The sequence below is a fragment of the Mastigoproctus giganteus genome, chromosome 1 (assembly GCF_048544385.1).
Source record: "Mastigoproctus giganteus isolate SK-2022 chromosome 1, ASM4854438v1, whole genome shotgun sequence".
Taxonomy (NCBI): Eukaryota; Metazoa; Arthropoda; class Arachnida; order Uropygi; family Thelyphonidae; genus Mastigoproctus; species Mastigoproctus giganteus.
Genome location: NC_143575.1, coordinates 50,329,386 through 50,349,180, shown reverse-complemented (window position 1 = coordinate 50,349,180; position 19,795 = coordinate 50,329,386). Strand labels below are relative to the sequence as shown.

At 34.9% G+C, this 19,795-nt stretch overlaps 1 protein-coding gene across 1 annotated transcript in view; it reads left to right on the top strand.

The window, feature by feature from the left end:
- The window catches only part of Etf-QO (electron transfer flavoprotein-ubiquinone oxidoreductase), an 84,984-nt gene that overhangs the window by 39,782 nt on the left and 25,407 nt on the right, over positions 1 to 19,795 (top strand). The window contains exons 8-10 of the mRNA XM_090380122.1: positions 2,544 to 2,756; positions 9,258 to 9,476; positions 16,057 to 16,225. Of these exons, the coding sequence (XP_090236248.1) occupies positions 2,544 to 2,756; positions 9,258 to 9,476; positions 16,057 to 16,225 (601 nt within the window). The remainder of the gene's footprint in view (positions 1 to 2,543; positions 2,757 to 9,257; positions 9,477 to 16,056; positions 16,226 to 19,795) is intronic.

Sequence of the window (19,795 nt, the reverse complement as noted above, 5' to 3'; positions counted from 1 at the left end):
AGCCATTATCAACCCACTGCAGATGGAAAACTCCTCAACAATTCATCCTGAGGGAAATGGACCATAATCTGCCATGCTGGTCCAGTGCGGGTTGGCAGATCAACCGTATTTAGCAGTCAGGAGCTTGAACCCCGGTCTACTCAAAGAGCGTGTGCTACTGCACTGCCGCTCCTGACCACTTGGCTACGGAGGCCTATAGTTAGCCAATCTCAAGCAGAGGGAAATAAGGTTCCCTCCCTCCATCAGTTTGTTTTTTAGCCAACATATATCATGCAGATCAGCTAGTGATATATACTTGTACAGAGATAATACATGATAAATCATATGAACTAGTCCATTATGACTCAAGCAGTTGATGGACCCAAAAAAAAAAAAAAAACCCCACCTCTAAACAACTAATGAAGCCTTAATTAGATATGACACCACATGATGTGTTTGGGCATTTACCAGAGGGATGTCTTCCTAGAAAGGTAATGGCTCTGTCACTCATTGCCCATTTAAAAAGGATCTGGTTTACTTCCAGTCAGTGATGTGGAAACTCTTTGAGACTTTTTCAAGTGGAGCCTGGGGTAGCGAGTGCCTTATGGCCTGAGATGCTTTGGTGGTAATGAATCAAATGCTTGTTTGCACCTGTTATGCAAATATTCAGGAAGAATGTTGCATGCTGAGAATGACTTTGAATATCAGTTAATGAGATTCATTGGTGTAGTCATACCAGGCTCTTCAAAATTTGTATTAATAACTTCAGCAGTGTGCTGAATCTGCAGTTAGATTCTCTGCCTACAGATTCATGATACAGGGTTAGAAATTTTATGTACTGAATGCTACACAAAATTTATCAAAATACTGTAAAGAAAAAATAATAATTTATGAGTGCATCAACAGTAAAATGTACACAAAAGTAAATGTTGACAAACATTTTAAATGATATGCTTAAGCCTTTGTCAAAAGGTTTATTTTTAACTCTTAGTAATCCTACACATTTTCTGCAGTTCCTCCTTTTGCATCTGAGGCAGATCAGTTGAAATGACATGGTTGACATTACTTTTATGATTTTATGGATTTTACTCTTAATGGAAGTTAACTCTTTTTCTTTTGTATAATTTTTGAAGAATAAACATTGTTTGGTAAAGGCAGCATTCAGTGTTTAGTTTAATCTAACTCTATATCTGTATTTTGGAGCAGTACTTTTCAATAAAACATTTTTATAGTTAATTATAATATTAACTATAAAAATTATTCCATTTATTCATAAGTGGATCAACTGTATGATTCATTAATAGAATATTCTGATAACTTGCATTTTACTTTGTAAATAAAGTGCAGATATTGAATGGTAAAAATTATAAAATGGCTGTGATTTTTGATAATTTCTTACTTGAGTTATTTTTTCCTTGTATATTGCAAAATACAGTGGATTCCGGTTATTTGGGCCACCGGTTAATCGGGGAAGCCGTTTATTTGGGGCAAATCTTAAAAAAACAGAAACTAATCGAGAAAATAGCCAGGGTTTACTTTGCTTAATTGGGACAGCATGCCGTTTAATTGGGGCAGGAGACCGCAGTACTGGAGATTACTCTACGATTGTCTCTGACTGAACCATGTGGTTCAGTCGAAATTCTGGAGGTCACAACCATAAAACAATAAAAACAATTAGCAGTCACCTGTTTATTGGGCTTTTCTGTTAGTGAAATCTAGCATAAACGGACAGTAAACTTGATCTTACTGAATTTGCGATAATACCGACAGCTGGAATTCTGTGGGTTATTATGGTGAAATGTGTTTACACTTCCATGAAATCTTCAATCATATAAAAAAATTAATTTTCAGATATTCTCTTTATTCCTATTTTTAAAGCTTCGTAACTCATTACTCCGTTTTCACTTGCGCATATTGTGTTACTTGCAATTTGTGTGTGCCGTGTTCTTTGTTATTGATTGCTTATCTTTTTACTGTTTTAAATTTTAATCCTCACCCACAAATGTCAGTGAACAGAACTGTCAACTAGTTTTTATGTACATATTACAGTACATATTAATTATTCCGATTATCATATATATTCTTCCGATTTTCACGTATCATTTAATTTTTTAATTGGTAAAGTAATAAAGGCTAAATTTGTGCTTAATATATCTTTACTTTTATGGCCTGTGGATAATATTCCTCCTATTTTCACTAATTAGAATTGCTGTTTAATAGAATTAAAATTCAATTTATAAATATGATCACAATGACCGGCGCTTACTGCACATCGTATAGTGAACAGTACTTTACTATAGTAAGTCTATCATAATGTGATTTGATTGTATAGTGAACCAATTGTAAAGGGAGGGTACATTGTATGCTTAGCTATTTACGTGAAACTTCGGATAATTGAGGCAGCCGCTTAATCGGGCCAAAATGCACTAGTCCCAAATAACCGGAATGGACTGTATTATTAGATAAATGACAACTATTTCATAAGATGAACAAATTAATTCTTTTTGATAAAATAAGATATAATTTATGGTAAGACAAATAACTGAACTCTTTGAAATGCATAGGATACTTTTGAAAGGGGGATGGAATTGCAAGCCAAATGCACCATTTTTGCTGAAGGTTGTCATGGACACCTAGCCAAGCAGTTATATAAAAAATTTGATCTTAGAGCTAACTGTGAGCCACAAACTTATGCTATTGGGCTTAAGGAACTATGGGAAATAGAGCCTTCTAAGCATATTCCAGGACTTGTGGAACATACTGTGGGCTGGCCTCTGGTAAGTAACAAAGTAGAAGTTATTGTTATGTATTTTCATTTAATATACAGTTAGGCAATAAGAAAAAAAAAAAATATATATGTTATAACTGCTGTTAAAACCTTCACTGAAACCATATAGTATGTATGGTTATACATATAACCATATATACTATATATAACTGGTCAAGTCTAAATAAATAAATTGTAAAATCTATATATAAATCATGTTGCTGAAGAAAACAAATAGTTATGTTATCTATCTAGAAATACAAATTTGTAATCTTTTATGATTGATTAAAATACCTTCAACCCCACCACCACCACCAATGTCAGAGGTGGGCTGCCAGCTTGAATGTTACTGCCAAGTTATAAAACAAAGCAGAAATACAGAAAGACAGTTTTCATTTTGAGGAGCACAAAAACCAGGTTAGGGTACATTGGCCTTGGTAAAATTGCCGAACATTATATTTTTTAATCACAAGTTTGATTAAACCAACCTTAAAAATTATTTTAATTAAACTTTTGAAATTAAATTTCAAAGTGCAACCTTGGAAAAGTTGCTGTCCACCTGGAATGATTCTACAATCCCACATATAAGAAAATATAACTCCACCAATATATATATATATATATATATATATATATACACACACACAGGGTGTCTCAAAAATATTGGTACAAACGTTTAGGGGAGGTAGGTAACATCTAAAGGAATGTGAATCACATAGGAACCCATAACCAGAAACATCACGGGAAAGTAGTAGCAGAGGCACAAGAAGCAGAAATGATACAAGACAGTAATTAGTGGCAAACATTTATTGGATATAATATTAACAATGGAGTATGAGAGGGATGCATTTCATGATGTTACAACAGATGCTCAAAGGTTCCACCATGAGACGCGATGCATGCGTGACACCGACACAGCATGGATTGGCGGACACGGTCGAACACACCTGGAGTTTCTTTGACAGTATCAGCAGCGCAGACGAGTCTTGCCACGAGATCCATTTCTGTCTCCACAGGTGATTCATACACGATAGATTTGAGGGCCCCCACAGAAAGAAATCAAGGCTCGATAAATCAGGTGAGCGTGAGGACCAGGCAACGGGTCCACCACGGTCAATCCATCGATGCTCAAAACGCCTGTTCAAATGGTCACGAACACACATTCCATAATGGGCAGGTGCCCCATCATGTTGAAACAAAATGTTGCATCTCACATTTGCTGGAACATTGTCAAGTAACCCCGCTAGAACTTGTTCAAGAAAGATCCGATATTTAGCGGAGTTCATGCGGGATGGTAACAGGTATGGGCCGACTAAGCAGTCATCGACCATACCTGCCCACACATTTATTGCAAAGCAATGTTGTGCCACATGGGGTCGCACACCGTGTGGGTTGTCTTGAGCCCACACATGAGCATTGTGCTGATTGAATAAGCCTTCACGAGTGAAATAAGCCTCATCCGTGACAAAAACATAGGCTGGAAAATTCAAGTCTTGAACACTTTCTTGGAGAAACCACTGCGCAAAAGCCACACATGCAGGATGATCTTGGGGGAGCAGTAACTGAACCCTTTGGAGATGAAAGGGGTGTAAGGAATCATCATACTAGACACGCTGTACACTGCAATGAGACACTCCTAAGGCAGAGGCAACGGCACGTGTGCTGGTAGTAGGATTATTCTGGATGGCATTCAACACACTTTCTTCCATGGCGGGAGTTAGTGTCGAACATGGTCTGCTCTCACTACTCCTGTTACCTCTAAATGACCCATAACCGCACAAATTTTGATGCACACGCGAACAAACGGTGGTCCGGTACATGTCTGCCTGGGAAGCTTTCTCCATAAATTCGTTGAGCGGCTCATCCATTGCCCTCTGCTAATCCATACACTAGGTGCATGTCTGCCAGCTCGCAGTTCGTATATCGATGCATGCTCTTCGTGCGGCGACTATCGTGCCGTCTACCGACTTACAGTGACATTTCCAGTTATGGGTTCCTATGCGATTCACATTCCTTTAGATGTTACCTACCTCCCCTAAACATTTGTACCAATATTTTTGAGACACCCTGTATATATATATCAGCCATCAGGTATAAGAGAACTACCTGGCATCTTTTCTATGTCACTTTCCATCTTGTGCAGTTCAACTCAAACTAGCATCATTCTCCCCCCCTCCCCCCGGGCCACAAAGAACATGTTCATCATATGAAACTTAGTTTTAGATTTCCTCTTCCCTGTGTCATTCCAGTCCACCTTGTCCAGAGAAATTCTGGTAACAGGGACTTTTGCTTTTTTAAATAAAAGTTAATTATTTTAATTTTCCAGTTATCAATTATACAAAGGTCTTTAAAATGAAAATTGAAAAACGAACATAAAAATTGTTGATAATCTTTTCTCAGATTATTGATTGAAGTCTGTTGGCAATGCAGAGTGCCAATATGTCACCATCTTCTGGTTTTATTTGGAAATGGCCAACTTTCAAGATGGCACTGCCCGTGCAGTCATGCACCAAGCTAAAGATGTGATCTATAATCCACAGCCCGAGCATTCTATCACAGAACATTGCTTCAGTATGGTGAAGCATGTATAAGTCAATAGTAAATGTACGAGCAGGTGAATAAGATTAAGAATGATATTGAAAGTGTTGAGGATTCTCCTCAATTGTGGCAAGCATGTCACATCATTACACCAGAAGTCTTAGCAGCAGTAGAAGAATTCATACTAGGAGACCATCACATTTTTTATTAGTTTTATTAGTTATTCGCTGAATTCTGTTATCTTAATTTTGGTGTTTTACACACTGCAGTTTCAACTCTTATTGTTTCTTGGTCAAGCTGTCTTGTTGGACTGTTGCCATTTCATTTCATATACATTCTAATCAATGCACTTTTATAGTTAAATATTGGATCATATATATTAATAACCACCCTGTTTAATTTAGTGTTGCATTTTCATTACTGAATGTTTTAACACCATCTGTATGTTTATGAAATGAAACATAAAACATGGAGAATTCATTCATTCATATACTTTTATTTTTTTTTTTTTTTGGTATATAATGATACAACTTTTCTAAATAAAACAGTTCTGCACCATTTCTTTCTGGTACTATTCATTCCTTTAAATGCTGATTTAACTCATTTCCAGTTGTTTTCCATGTACCTCTTCTTCTTTAAGGCTGTTCCTTTGTATGCCCTTCCACTCGTTCAGATTATGAACCTAAGGGGGGGGATAAATTCAAATTAAGAAAGGACAGATGTAGAATAGATGTGTGGAAATTTGCCTTTAGCCAGCGGGTGGTTAATTGCTGGAACAAACTTCCATCTGTCGTTGTGGAAGTTGATAGGTTGAATAAATTTAAGGAGGAACTGGACAGGCATTTGGAGGGAATGGTGTAATTTTTTTTTTTTTTTTTTGGCTGATGCAGCATAAGCTCATACACTTGCTTTCTTGCATCACATGCCACTACTACTACTACTCATCTGAAATAATGAACTTACATTTTGTGGAGCAAAAAAAAAAAAAATTACAACAGCTGTATATTCATGCTACCATTTATCAAATGGTATTGTGAGTACCTCTTCGGGTAACTTTTGTTTACATGCAATTTTAAAAATAGCTGAATTTGACTGGATGGAACTACCATGCTTGATCATGCAAGACAGCTGTTTCAAATGAGATTCATGCCTTAAGAGAGTGCTGCCAATAGTTAGCATTTAATATAAGAGTCCATTATATTGTGCCTTATTCAGAAGTCACACAATCTATATAAGAGGTCACACTGGTCAGAATTATAGCAATCACGAAACAAAGATTTCGGCATTTACCTTTGCTGCTGCAAGATAGAACTGTAATTAGTATTAGCATTAGTAGGGCATATGATGCAAGAAAACAAGCTTATATACGTAGCATCAGCCAAAGAAAAAACACCCTTCCCATTTCACCTATCCATTCACTCCAAATGTTTGTTTAGTTCTGCCTTGAACTTATTTAAGTTGCTGATCTCCACTACAACAGATGGAAGTTTTTTCCAACTATCAACCACCTGCTGGCTAAAGGCAAATTTCCGCACATATAATCTACAATTGTCTTTCCCCCATTTGAATTTATGCCCCTTAGGTGAGTAATCTAAGCAAGAGAAAGAATCACATTAGCACTGAGCTTGCTCAATCCATTCAAGGCCTTATACACCTCAATTAGATCACCTTGCAGGTGCCTAGTCTCCAGAAGTTACAATTTGCAGAACTTAAGACTTTCTTTGTAACACCAACCCTTTGTTCCACTCCCCAATCTCATTGCCCTTCTCTGTACTTGTTTCAGCAGCTCTACATCTTTTCTAAAATGAGACCTCTGCACCTGTATACAGTACTCAAGGTGTGGCCTGACTATTGTCTTATACAAGGGGACAATCACCCCATTATCCCTGCTAGCAAAATTCCTGTATGTCATTGACAAGACACTGTGAGCTACTCTTGCAGCCTTTTTGCGCTGCTTAGAAAACTTCATATCTGACTGCACAATTACCTCCGGGTCCTTTTCATTCTCCACTACCCTGAGTGTAGTATCACCCAGTTGATACATTACTCTGGGGTTACTGCTACCCATATGCAGCACTTTACATTTGTCAATGTTAAACTTCATTTGCCACCTCTTAGCCCATCTGCTCAACTTTTCCAGATCTTGTTGCAGTAGCAACTGTTTTCCAATCCTCAGTAGTCATTACTGTCATTAACAACTCTTCCAACCTTCATATCGTCTGCAAACAACAATGGGCCCAGCACCGAACCTTGGGAGGGGACCACTCTCTGTCTTCTTCCACTGAACCATCCTTTTATTCATTGGAGCAGTCATCAAAAGTACTAAGTGCCAGAATAAATTTTTTAGATCACATGATGACGTGACATCCAGAATTTGTCAAGCCCTGAAAAAGTGTGTATATACACTGTGCTGCCACTTTATTAGGTACACTTACTTAGTAGCATGTTGAGCCTACTTTAGCCTTCAAAACAGCCTACATTCGTTTAGGCATGGATTGAACAAGATGCTGAAAACGTTGTGCAGGAATGGAGTACCATGCAGATGTGTGTCACGCAGTTCCTTGAGATTCAACGGAGGTGTAGGCCTGCAGCGAACAGCCCTCTACACCTCATCCCAAAGATGTTCAATAGGATTGAGGTCTGTGGACTGAGTGGGCCACTGCAGCAAAGAAAAGTCATTGTCGTGTTCCTGGAACCATTCCATAGTGATTCGGGCTTTGTGCACTGGCGCATTATCCTGCTGGAAGTAACCATCTGACTGAGGATAAACTGTCAACATGAGCAGATGCACTTGGTCAGCAATGATGTTTAGGTACGATGTGTCATTCAGACGTGAATCTATGGCTATCAATGGACCCAACGTGTGCTAAGAAAACATTCCCCACACCATGACACTGCCCCCACCACCTTGAACAGTAGTCATCAGACATGACGGGTCCATGGATTCATGTTGTTTTCGCCAAATTCCTAGCCTTCCATCAACATGATGCACCAGGAACTTCGACTCGTCAGAGCAAGCAACTGTTTTCCAATCCTCGATAGTATAGTGCTGGTGTTGCTGTGCCCACAGGAGGCATGCTCTCTTGTTCTTCATTGATAACAAAGGTGCGCAATGTGGCCGTCGGCTGTTATAGCCCATTCGCGAAAAAGTGCAACTAGTGGTCAGTTGCGATATTTTGTTCTGCACACCAAGGTTGTATTCTGACGTGATGTGCGACAGTGTGGCCTGTCTGTTTGCTTGCACAATTCTAGCCATCGTCCTCTGACCTCTCTCATCAACAAGCGATTTTCTTCCACAGGAGTGCCATTGAGAGGATGTTTTCTGTTCATTGCACCATTCTCAATACACCCTTGAAACTATGGTGTGTGAAAAGTTCAGGAGAACTGCCGTTTCATAGATGCTTTGTCGAGCACATCTTGTACCTGCTACCATGCAACGTTCAAAGTCCATTTATATCCATAACTGTGGTCATGTGACTTGCAACGTTGTGGGACGAACCATTTGTGTGCACAGCGGGGGTGTAACTAATAAAGTGGCAGCACAGTGTTATTCATACTTGAAACCATACCTTACTTTTCTTGTTGGCCTGTCCTTCCTCCAATGTGAGTTCCTGCATTGAGTGACCTTCTATAATCCGACCTCTACATTGTTGGAAGTTTTACTGTACTAAATAAAGCAGTTATTACCTCCTGGATTCGTGCTCATGAAAAACACATTCTGAATTTATTTGAAGAAATTTGAATTTGCTCATTTAATTCATAGATCATGATTTTTATCCATTTCTTTTTGTTTTTCCTAAAAATCTCATTGAATAACTTGTTCCTTTTCCTTAGTAATGTGTTTTTACTTTTAACCTGAAAAAAAAAATTAAGAATATAATTCATTGGGCAAATTAATTATTTTTTGTGCTTAACATAACTTGCATGTTTCTCCCTGATTCTTGATGTTTGATTTGTAAAGTTTTATTCTTAGGATTTCAAAAGTTATGGTGGATCATTTTTATATCACCTAAATGAAGAAATACCTCAAGTGGCAGTAGGCTTTGTACTGGGCTTGGACTACTGGAACCCATATCTAAATCCATTTAAGGAATTTCAGAGATTTAAGTTGCACCCATCTGTCAGGCCAACTTTTGAGGGTGGAAAACGTATTGCATATGGTGCACGAGCTCTTAATGAAGGTGGCATGCAGGTATAATTTGATTTCCACTGTCTTTTTTTTTGGCATTTCAATCAATTACATTATGTGTGTAGAGTATATTCTAGATAATTTTAGGATTTTTGTGTTGATTACACTAAATAAAGTGCTATAACTTTTCATATCCATTATTCAAGCTTTTGAATTTTTTTTAAATCTACAGGTTTTGAGTTGATGCATAACATTCTTGTATTATGTATCATCTGCTGCAGTTTGTTTTAAAACATAATATTCCAGGGAAAGTTGGGAGGAGATCATTGAGGGGTTTTTTTTTTTTTTTTTTTTTTTGAAGCATATTGTGTATTTATTTTAACAATGATTTTGTTTTCATTACTTTTTGTTACATTATTATGAACCTGTTTAATTTTATAAAATAGGTTCATATTATTCATTTTATTCATTCTATTATTCATTTTATTATAAATTGCTTTATTAGTAATGTAAGATGTTATGCAGGTAGTAATTAGATTAGAAAGCATACTTCTCTGAATTAAGATTAAATAATTTATATAACTATAACAAGATTAAAATTTACATTTGTAGATTAATGCATTGTAACTCATGTTTTAATTCTGGTAGTCCACCCAGGTCTGTTAGGCTCAGATCAAATTTCAGTGGTTTCATGCTAAAATTTCTACTCTTTCTGCACAGCTGAAATTCTCACTACCTTTCAACAAAAATGTTTTCTTTGATTTCCCATTTAAAATTCCGCAAATCTCCTTTGGTTATTTGAAAAAATAGGAAAAACATCAGATCAAGTATGAAAATGCTAATTAAACCTTTTTTTTAGTTTAATTCTGTTGTAAGCAAAACTGTCACTGGAATTTTTGAAGCATCAGTGATTCGCACACTTGCCATAACAAATGAGAAGAAACTCACTAGCACATGGCAAACATAGCTGGTTCTTTCAGTTAAGGTGTTTGCATGCCCTTGCTTGTTAAGGACATGAAAACACCTTAATCAGAGAAGTCTGCTCATACAGATTTGTTTTTCGATGATATTGCTACAGCACCTTTCTGGGATGTGTATTTGATCTTATAACAAAATTTCAACAAAAAAAATCTCTATTAGCGGCCATGTTATAAACTTTCAAAAAGTAGTGTCAAGCCTTCACCTCCATTGTTACTTTGCATTCGAAAAAGAACAAAAAAGAAAAAAAGTACACTACTCATAATCAGTTGTTGTTGAAAATTGTACTGTTACAAAATCTTTCTTTGACGTAATCACAAACTTTTGAGATAAAATTCTTATTTATCATGGAAAGTGGAACAAATGCTACAACTTGAACTGTTTGAAAGCTGATTTTTCTGTTATGAGCAACAAACAAAGATATTCCATCCATTGTTGTAGAAGTGGGTAGTTTGAATAAATTCAATGAAGAACGAGGAGACAAACTACTGGAGGGGCAGGAGCAGCAGTGCGTAGCACATGCTTCTTGATTAGACTGGGGTTCGAGCTCATGACCACCAAATATGGAGGATGCGGCAAGGTCAGGGAATGACCACCGCATATCCCCGGAGCAATGTGGCCTTAGTTGCTAATGCTCCTAAAAACCAAATAACAATAACAACTGGAGGGGATAGATAAGCGAAATGGGATGTTTTTTTTTTTTTTAGGCTGATGCTGTTGTTGTTGTTGTGATGAAATTTAATGACACGTAGGCTGCTAAGTTGATGCTGCATTCTTAAATCATTTGTCATTATTAATGCTAATTGATTGAAAATTTTATTTATTTGTTTTATTTTATTTTTTTTGTTACTGTGACAACTGCAGTGTGTGAAAATGTTTTAACACCATGATTACTCTCATGTTGCATGTTGCACATTTTGCACATTAGCTCTTAGATGACCCTGAGAATATTTTGTCTCTCAGTTACCCATTTGCTTTATAGAAGTGGAAAACATTCTCAATGATAAGGAACACTCTCTCACTTTGTGCATTAAGAAAACTAAAGCAGACACTGTTCACAAAGAATTGTTTTTTTGTAAAAAAAAAAAAAAAAAAAAATTTATGTATATATTCTTTCTTCAGTGGTATTGCATCTACTAACAAGAATTCAAGGGAATTTTTCTATTTGCAGTTGCATTATAAACATGAAAAAACTGATGGCTTTCATGCAAAAAAAAAAAAATTGTGTGTACTATTCATACGAAATTGTTTCTTGAAATTTGTACGATTACACAATCTTTCTATTTCATATATTTGAGTAGATAACAAAATTTTAAGAGAAATTCTCAATTGAAAGCTGCATTAAAATTCCAAAAGCTGGTGTCAAATCGAAAAACAGAAAAGAACAAAATTTAAAAAATATAATTAAAAAAAAAAAAAATTACCGCAACTATTAATAAAAAAATTTATTTTTGATGAGAAAGTAACTGGGGGAGAAGGAAGAAAAATCATTAAGAAATTTTCATAAATGCTGGCATGGTATCGAGTTTACTTTCTAGTCCTTTTCCACCCAGATGGGCCACTAGGTAAACAATTACAGACAAGTATACAAAGGGGGGGGGGTTAATATTTTTTAGTGGTGCTGTAATCTACTTTCAGAAAATTCGATCTAAATTCGTGCAGAATGAGAGTATAACATTATGGATATGCATTAACCATATTATAAATGAGGAAATAAGAAAATATCTTGCAATAACTAATATCCATTTAAAAGTAAAACAGACATAAGAATGTCTGGTCTTCATGGATTGCTTTCTTTGGTTGTTCAGCATCTTTTGGGTCAAGCTTTATAGGTATAGCCTTTTAGATAACCCACAACCAGCAATCATTAGGGTTCAGATCTGGCTGAGTTAAAAACATTGTTTCAAACTCTTTACTAATGTTGCTTCCTCAAAAATGTTCTCTTAATAGTGCAGGTACTTTTCAGTGAATATGTGGAGGTGCCTCATTGTGTTGGAAGATAACCTGGACCAGTACCCCCATCTTAAGTCTGGAATGACAACATTTTCCAACATATCTGCATATCTTTATACATTCATGAATACAGTAATGAAGTATCTGTTAACTCTGCAATCATTTAATCTCATTAATTTCTTCAAAAAATATGGTCCACTTATGAAAGTAGATGCAAACCCATGCCATACTGTTATCTTCTTGTCATGTAATGATTTTTCAGTGATTGCATGCAATTTTTCTTCAGACCACACAGCACAGTTATGCATATTTTAACTGCACTACAAAGATAAAAGTGGGCTTCATTAGACCATGACAGTTATCTGAATTTTGCATATACAGGTATGTAAAATTCAGGTGGAACTCTGAGTTGGAAGTTGGAACTCTTGAACTGTTGTTAAACTTGTAGGAGTGCAGTTTCAGGATCTTGTATGTGGGCATCTCTCGTATTGCATATCTTTAAGGGTAAAGTTGAGAATAATTCATTTATAGTTTGGCAATGGTTTATACCTGTATTGAGGGACAGTCTTTTGGCTTTTTATTTGTAATTCATCCAATCTGTTCACAATTTTATGTCAGTGCTTTCAAAGATTGAATTGAACAAGGATATTTACTTTTCTTCATTCTTTGTTTTCTTCTATAGGCTGTGCAGGGGCAACCTCAAAGCCTATAGTGTTATTACTATTGTGACAATAACATTAGACAAGAGAAATGCATTGCTGCAAGAGAGTGTCGCTCTGGTAACTGACTTCTGCTACTTTATCTTCCATTCCTTATATGCAAATCGTAACCTGTGATATATACAGTCGAACTTCCCTATAATGAATTCGATAAATCCAGCGAAAATATTCATTATAGAGAAATTTCGTTATACAGAGAATATGTTTTTTATTAGAAATTGTTATCTAATTAGAAAATTAAAACGAATCTACATTTATTTTTAATGTATTTTATTTCAAAAACATACTTATTTAAATTATGTTTACACAATTTTTGCCAGTAAGTATCACAAATTTAAAAAAATCTGTAATTTTCGTTTGCACAGTACAATTAAAAAATGTCTGATTCTCAAAGAAAGCCTCACATTTATTTAGAGCATTAAAAGCATTATCAGGAACATTTTCATGAAACTGTAGACCCATACGAACCGTTTTAAAAGTGTGAATCATTTCTTCGCAAGTTGGCTTTTCTATGGGTTGTTCTGATGCATCTTCAGCGTCATTGTTAATTTATTAGTGATCATGGTCACGTCTAACACTGTTCAGCAGTATTTCATCTTCATTTGGATGTTCTGTTGTAGTCAGATCTTGATCTACATAAACATAACTATCCAGTGTTATTTCATTTTCAATGTTTCCGGACGATTCTAATAATGTCCAAAAGTTTTTCAGTTGTGAAAGACGCAGTTCGTCCAGTTGTTGTCCGACTTCTGTATTCAATGCAAATCCCGCTTTCAAAAAACAATTTTGAATAGTGTATTCAGTGACATCGTTTGTCCAAACTTTTGCCAGTTCAGAGATGCAATCTCTAAGGTTAATTGTAACCTCCAAGTTTCTATTTTCTGATAACACATTGACAATCTTCATTATTATTCTCTTTTGATAATGAAATTTAAAATTTTTAATAATGCCTTGGTCCATTGGCTGGAGTTTTGACGTTACGTTTGGTGGTGAAAACAATAACTTCACACTTTTAAGTTTAGCAGAAATACTGGCAGGATGTGCTGGACAGTTGTCAGTTACCAACACGATTTTCTTTTTTTATTTTGTTATACGCTTGTCCAGTTTTAATATCCATTCTTCAAAAATATCACTTGTCATCCATGCTTTTTTATTAAAGGTGTAGTCAACTCCAAAGATTTTGTGCCTCTAAAACATCTTGGGTTTTTTGATTTTCCGATGACCAAAAAGTCTCAATTTTTCACTTCCTGTCATATTTGCTCCAACTAGCTCAGTGATTCTTTCTTGGCCTTGTTTTCTGCCAAAACATTTATCATCCTTAAAAGCAAGTGTTCTATTCAGTAAACATTTAAAGAATAAACCCATTTCATCAGCATTAAAAACAGCCTTAGGTTCATATTCTTCCAAAATCTTCTTTAAGGTATTGTTCCTCCAACTTTTGCAATCTTCTTCTTTGCTTACACTAACACTTTCTCCATAAATAACCTTTTCCACAATTCTGTGGCACTTCTTAAATTTATCTAACCACCCAGTGCTCGCATTAAATTCTGTATGTCCAAGGGACTGTGCAAATTTCAGAGCTTGTTGCTTAATTATTGGACCCGATATTGGTATATTCTTTTCACGTATCATTTGCACCCATTTTAGAACAGCTTTATCAACATCTTCATATATACACAACTTAATTTACTTCTTGTCTGCTCCTCCTTCAATTACATTTAAAATCGTAGATTTTAAATATGGCATACCTGCTTGCAGGTATGCCATATTTCTCCGCAGTATCTTTTTTCTTAAAACACTTTCTCATCGACATTGTTTCCATAACTATAAAAATTACTCGACTGCAGCTCTTGCCGATACATACACCGCCAACTTTGCTGCGCTGGCCATATAGTGAATTGTTAGTACCGCCTACTCAGTGATGTTCGCTTGCCAATTCCACAGCATCACATGACCTTTCCTATCAATCACTTTGAAGAAATATACGACTTTCTGAATTTCATTTATTCTGCTTTCATTCGTATATACACGAAAGAAAATGTATGGTTAATGTATGCTGTATGTTACTTTTCAGGAAAAATAAATAAAATACAAGAGCATATAGCCTATGTGATTGATGACAAATTGTTCTAAAAGAACGAAATAAAAAAAAAAAAAAAATTCACGAAACGATCTACTGGGAGTCCAGTTAGATGAGAACAGACATATCATATAATGATTGATAGGTTGATCCAATGGTACAGTTGAGGTGAGAAGCGAATGTCACTCAGTAGGCGTTACTGAAAACCGACTATGGTAGCATTCTATGTATTGCCGCCGCAGCACGCTAATGGTTTACTGCAGCGAATTTCGTTTTCCCCTGAGCCAACATCAATTTACAAATCTACCCTATTTATTGTAAAGTTTATGACCACTTTTAAGAAAACCCATTTGGTTTTATAACTGTAACAAAAATTAAACAAAGACCCTCCTACAGGTGTTCACTGAAAGGATGATTAATTCCAGATGCTAATGAGCAATTTCGGAGGGAAGGAGGCCGTATATTTGAGCGGCTGTTTAGCAGTAAATGCTTGAAAATCTTCAAAAATGCTTTTACTAAATTTTATTTAAAATTCGTTATAGAGAGACTAACACTTCACTATATGGAGTTAATTTTACATGTAATTTCGTTTCAAGGTGCAATGTTTTGCGAAAAAATTCATAATATAGAGAAATTCGTTAAATAGAAGTTCGTAATAGAGAAGTTCCCCTGTATATATTTTTAATTTGAATAACACTAATTGACTTGCTCCTTATTTGTATATTTTTCTTTTTATTTGAAGCCCTACAATAAAACATTTTGTTTTCTTGTATGTAGATTAATATGCTTACATCAAAACATATACATATTTTTACATTAAGTTACTTTATGACTACATTGTAATTAAGTTAAATTAATAATATAACAATGGATTATTTTTCATATAAATATAATTACTTTTATGTAATTGCAGAGCATTCCAAAGTTAACTTTCCCTGGAGGCTGTTTAATAGGGTGCAGTCCAGGTTTTATGAATGTACCTAAAATTAAAGGAACTCATAATGCCATGAAAAGTGCAATGTTAGCAGCAGAGAGCGTGTTTGATGTAATATTCAATCAGAGCGAAAATTCCTCAACAAAAGGTAAGAGTTAAATTTTTCATCATTTTTATTATTGCTATCAGGATAGTAGCAAGGAGAAGTAAATTCAACCTGCTGCTGCTTTGCTTTGCCCATCAGACACTGTCTCAGAATTATTAATAATATCAGGCTGGTAAACTGCATGCTTTAACTTTTGCTTACCCACATTCACTGCTCATATGCAGTCCTGTGTATAAGTCACACATTGACTGTTAGACCTATGTTGTAGGGGTTGGACTACTTATTATAAATCTCTAATAAATCAGCATTTTTTTTTTAGATGGTATAGATATTTATAGTACTTGTGATACTTATTTTAGACACCATATTTTAAGCAAGTTGTTAAGATGAAGCAAAGTAGTATAGTTAATTAAGGTGTATTCAGATTTTGCATATTATGAATTTTAAGAAATATTCATAACATAAAATTAAGAAAATTAAAAAAAAAAAAAAAAAAAATTGTGTGTGCCGAGCATGCATAGCTGAAGTTAAGTGAAACTTCTTTAGACGAACATTTATCACTTGAACAAGGATCCTGTATTGACTGTATGAATGCTGCAGATGACGAATCTGCATGAATGGGAGCCTTGGAGATATGAGACATTCTGTTACCAAATCTAGTTTCAGCAAGTGCTGTGGCAACAGATGATATTTAAAACCATTTGACTTCAATAGAGCCAGAATTACTTTGTTCTTGAGAGAGTCATGACAACTGTTACAGGCCGACATTTGACTTACATCCTCATTTGGAAATGCTGTTTGAAGAAGAGTGTGATCTCGAGCTGCTACAATCTTCACCTCGTTCTTGAACCAAAGCTGCCCTTGAAAAATTATGATCATTCTTTATTGAATAGCCCTTGTATGTATGACCTTAACCAGGTGCAAAAAATTTCTAATAAACCAATGTGACCAGTAAAGATTAAAGAAGTGGAACAATCTCATGGGTGGGGGAATCCTCGAGGTCTCTTAGACCCTAGTATAGGGTTAAGCAGTTCACAGTTAATATCAATTATCTGTGAAAGAGCAGAGATGACTTTTTTTGCAAATTCAGTGACATTTAATTTTCAGTAATAATAAATAAGTGATAAAATCCACAAGAGATGTGAAAATATTAAGAAGAAACACTGTCCTCTGTGAAATTTATTCAATGACTATTTACGCTTTAAATCTTATTTTTTAATTTTATTTTATAAGAAACACTCTAGAATGTTAAAGAAATTTAGCCAATGAAAAGGGAAGAGTATATGCTTCATTAGAAACACATGTCAAGATATTTATTACATTCTACACATCTGTGTAGAATGTAATAAACAAGTTGACCTAACCTGGTGTACCACCAGGTAAGAATTAAAATACTGCCTTATATATAGACTTTTTAAAAATACTAAACTTATAACACTAATACTACCAACTCCAAATTTGAGAATTTTTACCAGCAAACATTCACAAATTTTCAAAAAATGTTTGTTACCAAATTAGAGATATGAAGATCAAAAATAAAGTAGTTTAAAATTTGATACTTTATTTAACGAGTAAATTCTTTCCTGGTGACACATGCATTTTTATTTATCTGTCTAATTTTTATCACTTTGTCAAATTTTTCCATCAAAGGAATTAAGGGATAGTTTGATGGTTGGGGGCAGGGAGGGGAAGGCTTATGTCTGTATCTGATCACTATACTAAAGTAATAAAAACACAGATGAAACTTTTATCCATTACACTACTGGTTCATCTGTTATCACTGTGCTTACCATATGCTGATTTATAATGTCAGTTAGTCATTTGCTGAAAGACAAATTGCTTAATATCATACACTTGATTCCTGGTTGAGACTTTTTTTTTGAATGACATATGATTTATTTTTGTAAATACAAAACTTGAGACCAGTACCATGAAAAAAAAAATTGCATTTAACAATAGTTTTGATAATGTATAATATATTTTACTGATATGTAGAATGTAATAAATGTGTACCTTGCTTTGCTGATGCAAATGTGAAAATAAACACAATGATTTTTAAAGTAAATGTTAAAAATTGTTAAATGTAAAAGTTAAACTCTGTGTGTGTGTGTGTGTGTGTGTGTGTGTGTGTGTGTGTGTGTGTGTGTGTGTGTGTGTGTGTGTGTGTGTGTGTGTGAGAGAGAGAGAGAGAGAGAGAGAGATTGAATCGTGTTATTACTTGTGAGATGCAGTATGATTGCCAAACAAAAATATTTGCAAGGACCTCATGCTGAACTTGACAGGTACCTTTACACAGTTACTCTAAAAATTGTAAAATTTCACTTAAATCTACTCCAGTAAAACTGACTGTAGTTAGAAAGGTAGAGATTTTATTCATTAATCTTGATCCTACAATTTTTGTGCAAAGATTCTTTACATGCAGCCTGCATGATCACTAGGTTATCATAATTTGTTTCTTATAGTATCATTATAGTTGCAGTATATTAATATACATTTATTAATATAATATAATAAATTTATTTAAATAAAGTCAACGTTTATTGTTCAAGCATTTGTTCCAGCACTGGATGCAAATATATTGGAACAAATTTAGATCTTCTCATTATTCTTTAAATATATCCTTCTAATGTTTATCTAATGTGCATATGACTGAAAAATAACCGTAATTATATTACTTATACCACTACTGTGGAATATTCTTCATCTAGTGAACATTTTATTCTCCAGACAGTTAGGGTATTATTACACCTGTAAGTATTGGCTGATTTTAAGTCTATGATGTATGAGTACTTTATATTTTGAGCCTTTAATATATGTTGAAATGGTTTTGTACTCATAGAATTGGTGCTGAAAGAGTTCACCTGATGTGTTATTTTTCTCTCTTTTCCATGCTGCTATTTGGAATCAGTTCATGAATTTTCATTTAATTAGGTTTTCTTTGGTGGGTATATTTTGGCTTTTTAATGAGTCTTTTGTTTCTAGAATGTGCTTATGTGATTTTAACAAAAATTATTTTTTAATAATTAGTTTTTATATTAAATTGGCACCTCCGTAGCCAGGTGGGCAGGAGCAACAGTGCATAGCACTCGCTTCCTGATTAGACCGGGGTTCAAGCCCATGACCACCAAATACGGAGGATGCAGAAGGTCAGGGAATGACCACCACATATCCCCAGCCCAGATAAAGGGTGAGAGTTGGCGTCAGGAAGGGCATCCGGCCGTAAAAATTTCATGCCAAAACAGTAAAAACACTGACCTCATATATATAATGGGGAAAAGGCGAGGACAAAAAAAAAAGAAAAACGTTTTTATATTAAATTATTGCATTTCGTTGTGGGTTGTGTTTTTTTATTATGTAATAGAAGCAGTCCATCTTATGGGAATTCTATTAATAGAATGAAATCTATCACTTAATTTTTGTATGAAATTTTCAGCCTCTGAAAAAATTATAAAGCACATTTAAAGAAAAAAGACAGAAATTATATGCTTTCACATGTCCAAGAGATATAAAAGATTTAATAAAAAAATAGATTACTAAGAGTTTCCAGTTTTCTTTTTGAAAATATATTTAAACCATGATAAATATATCATGACTTGTGCAAAATCGAAACCA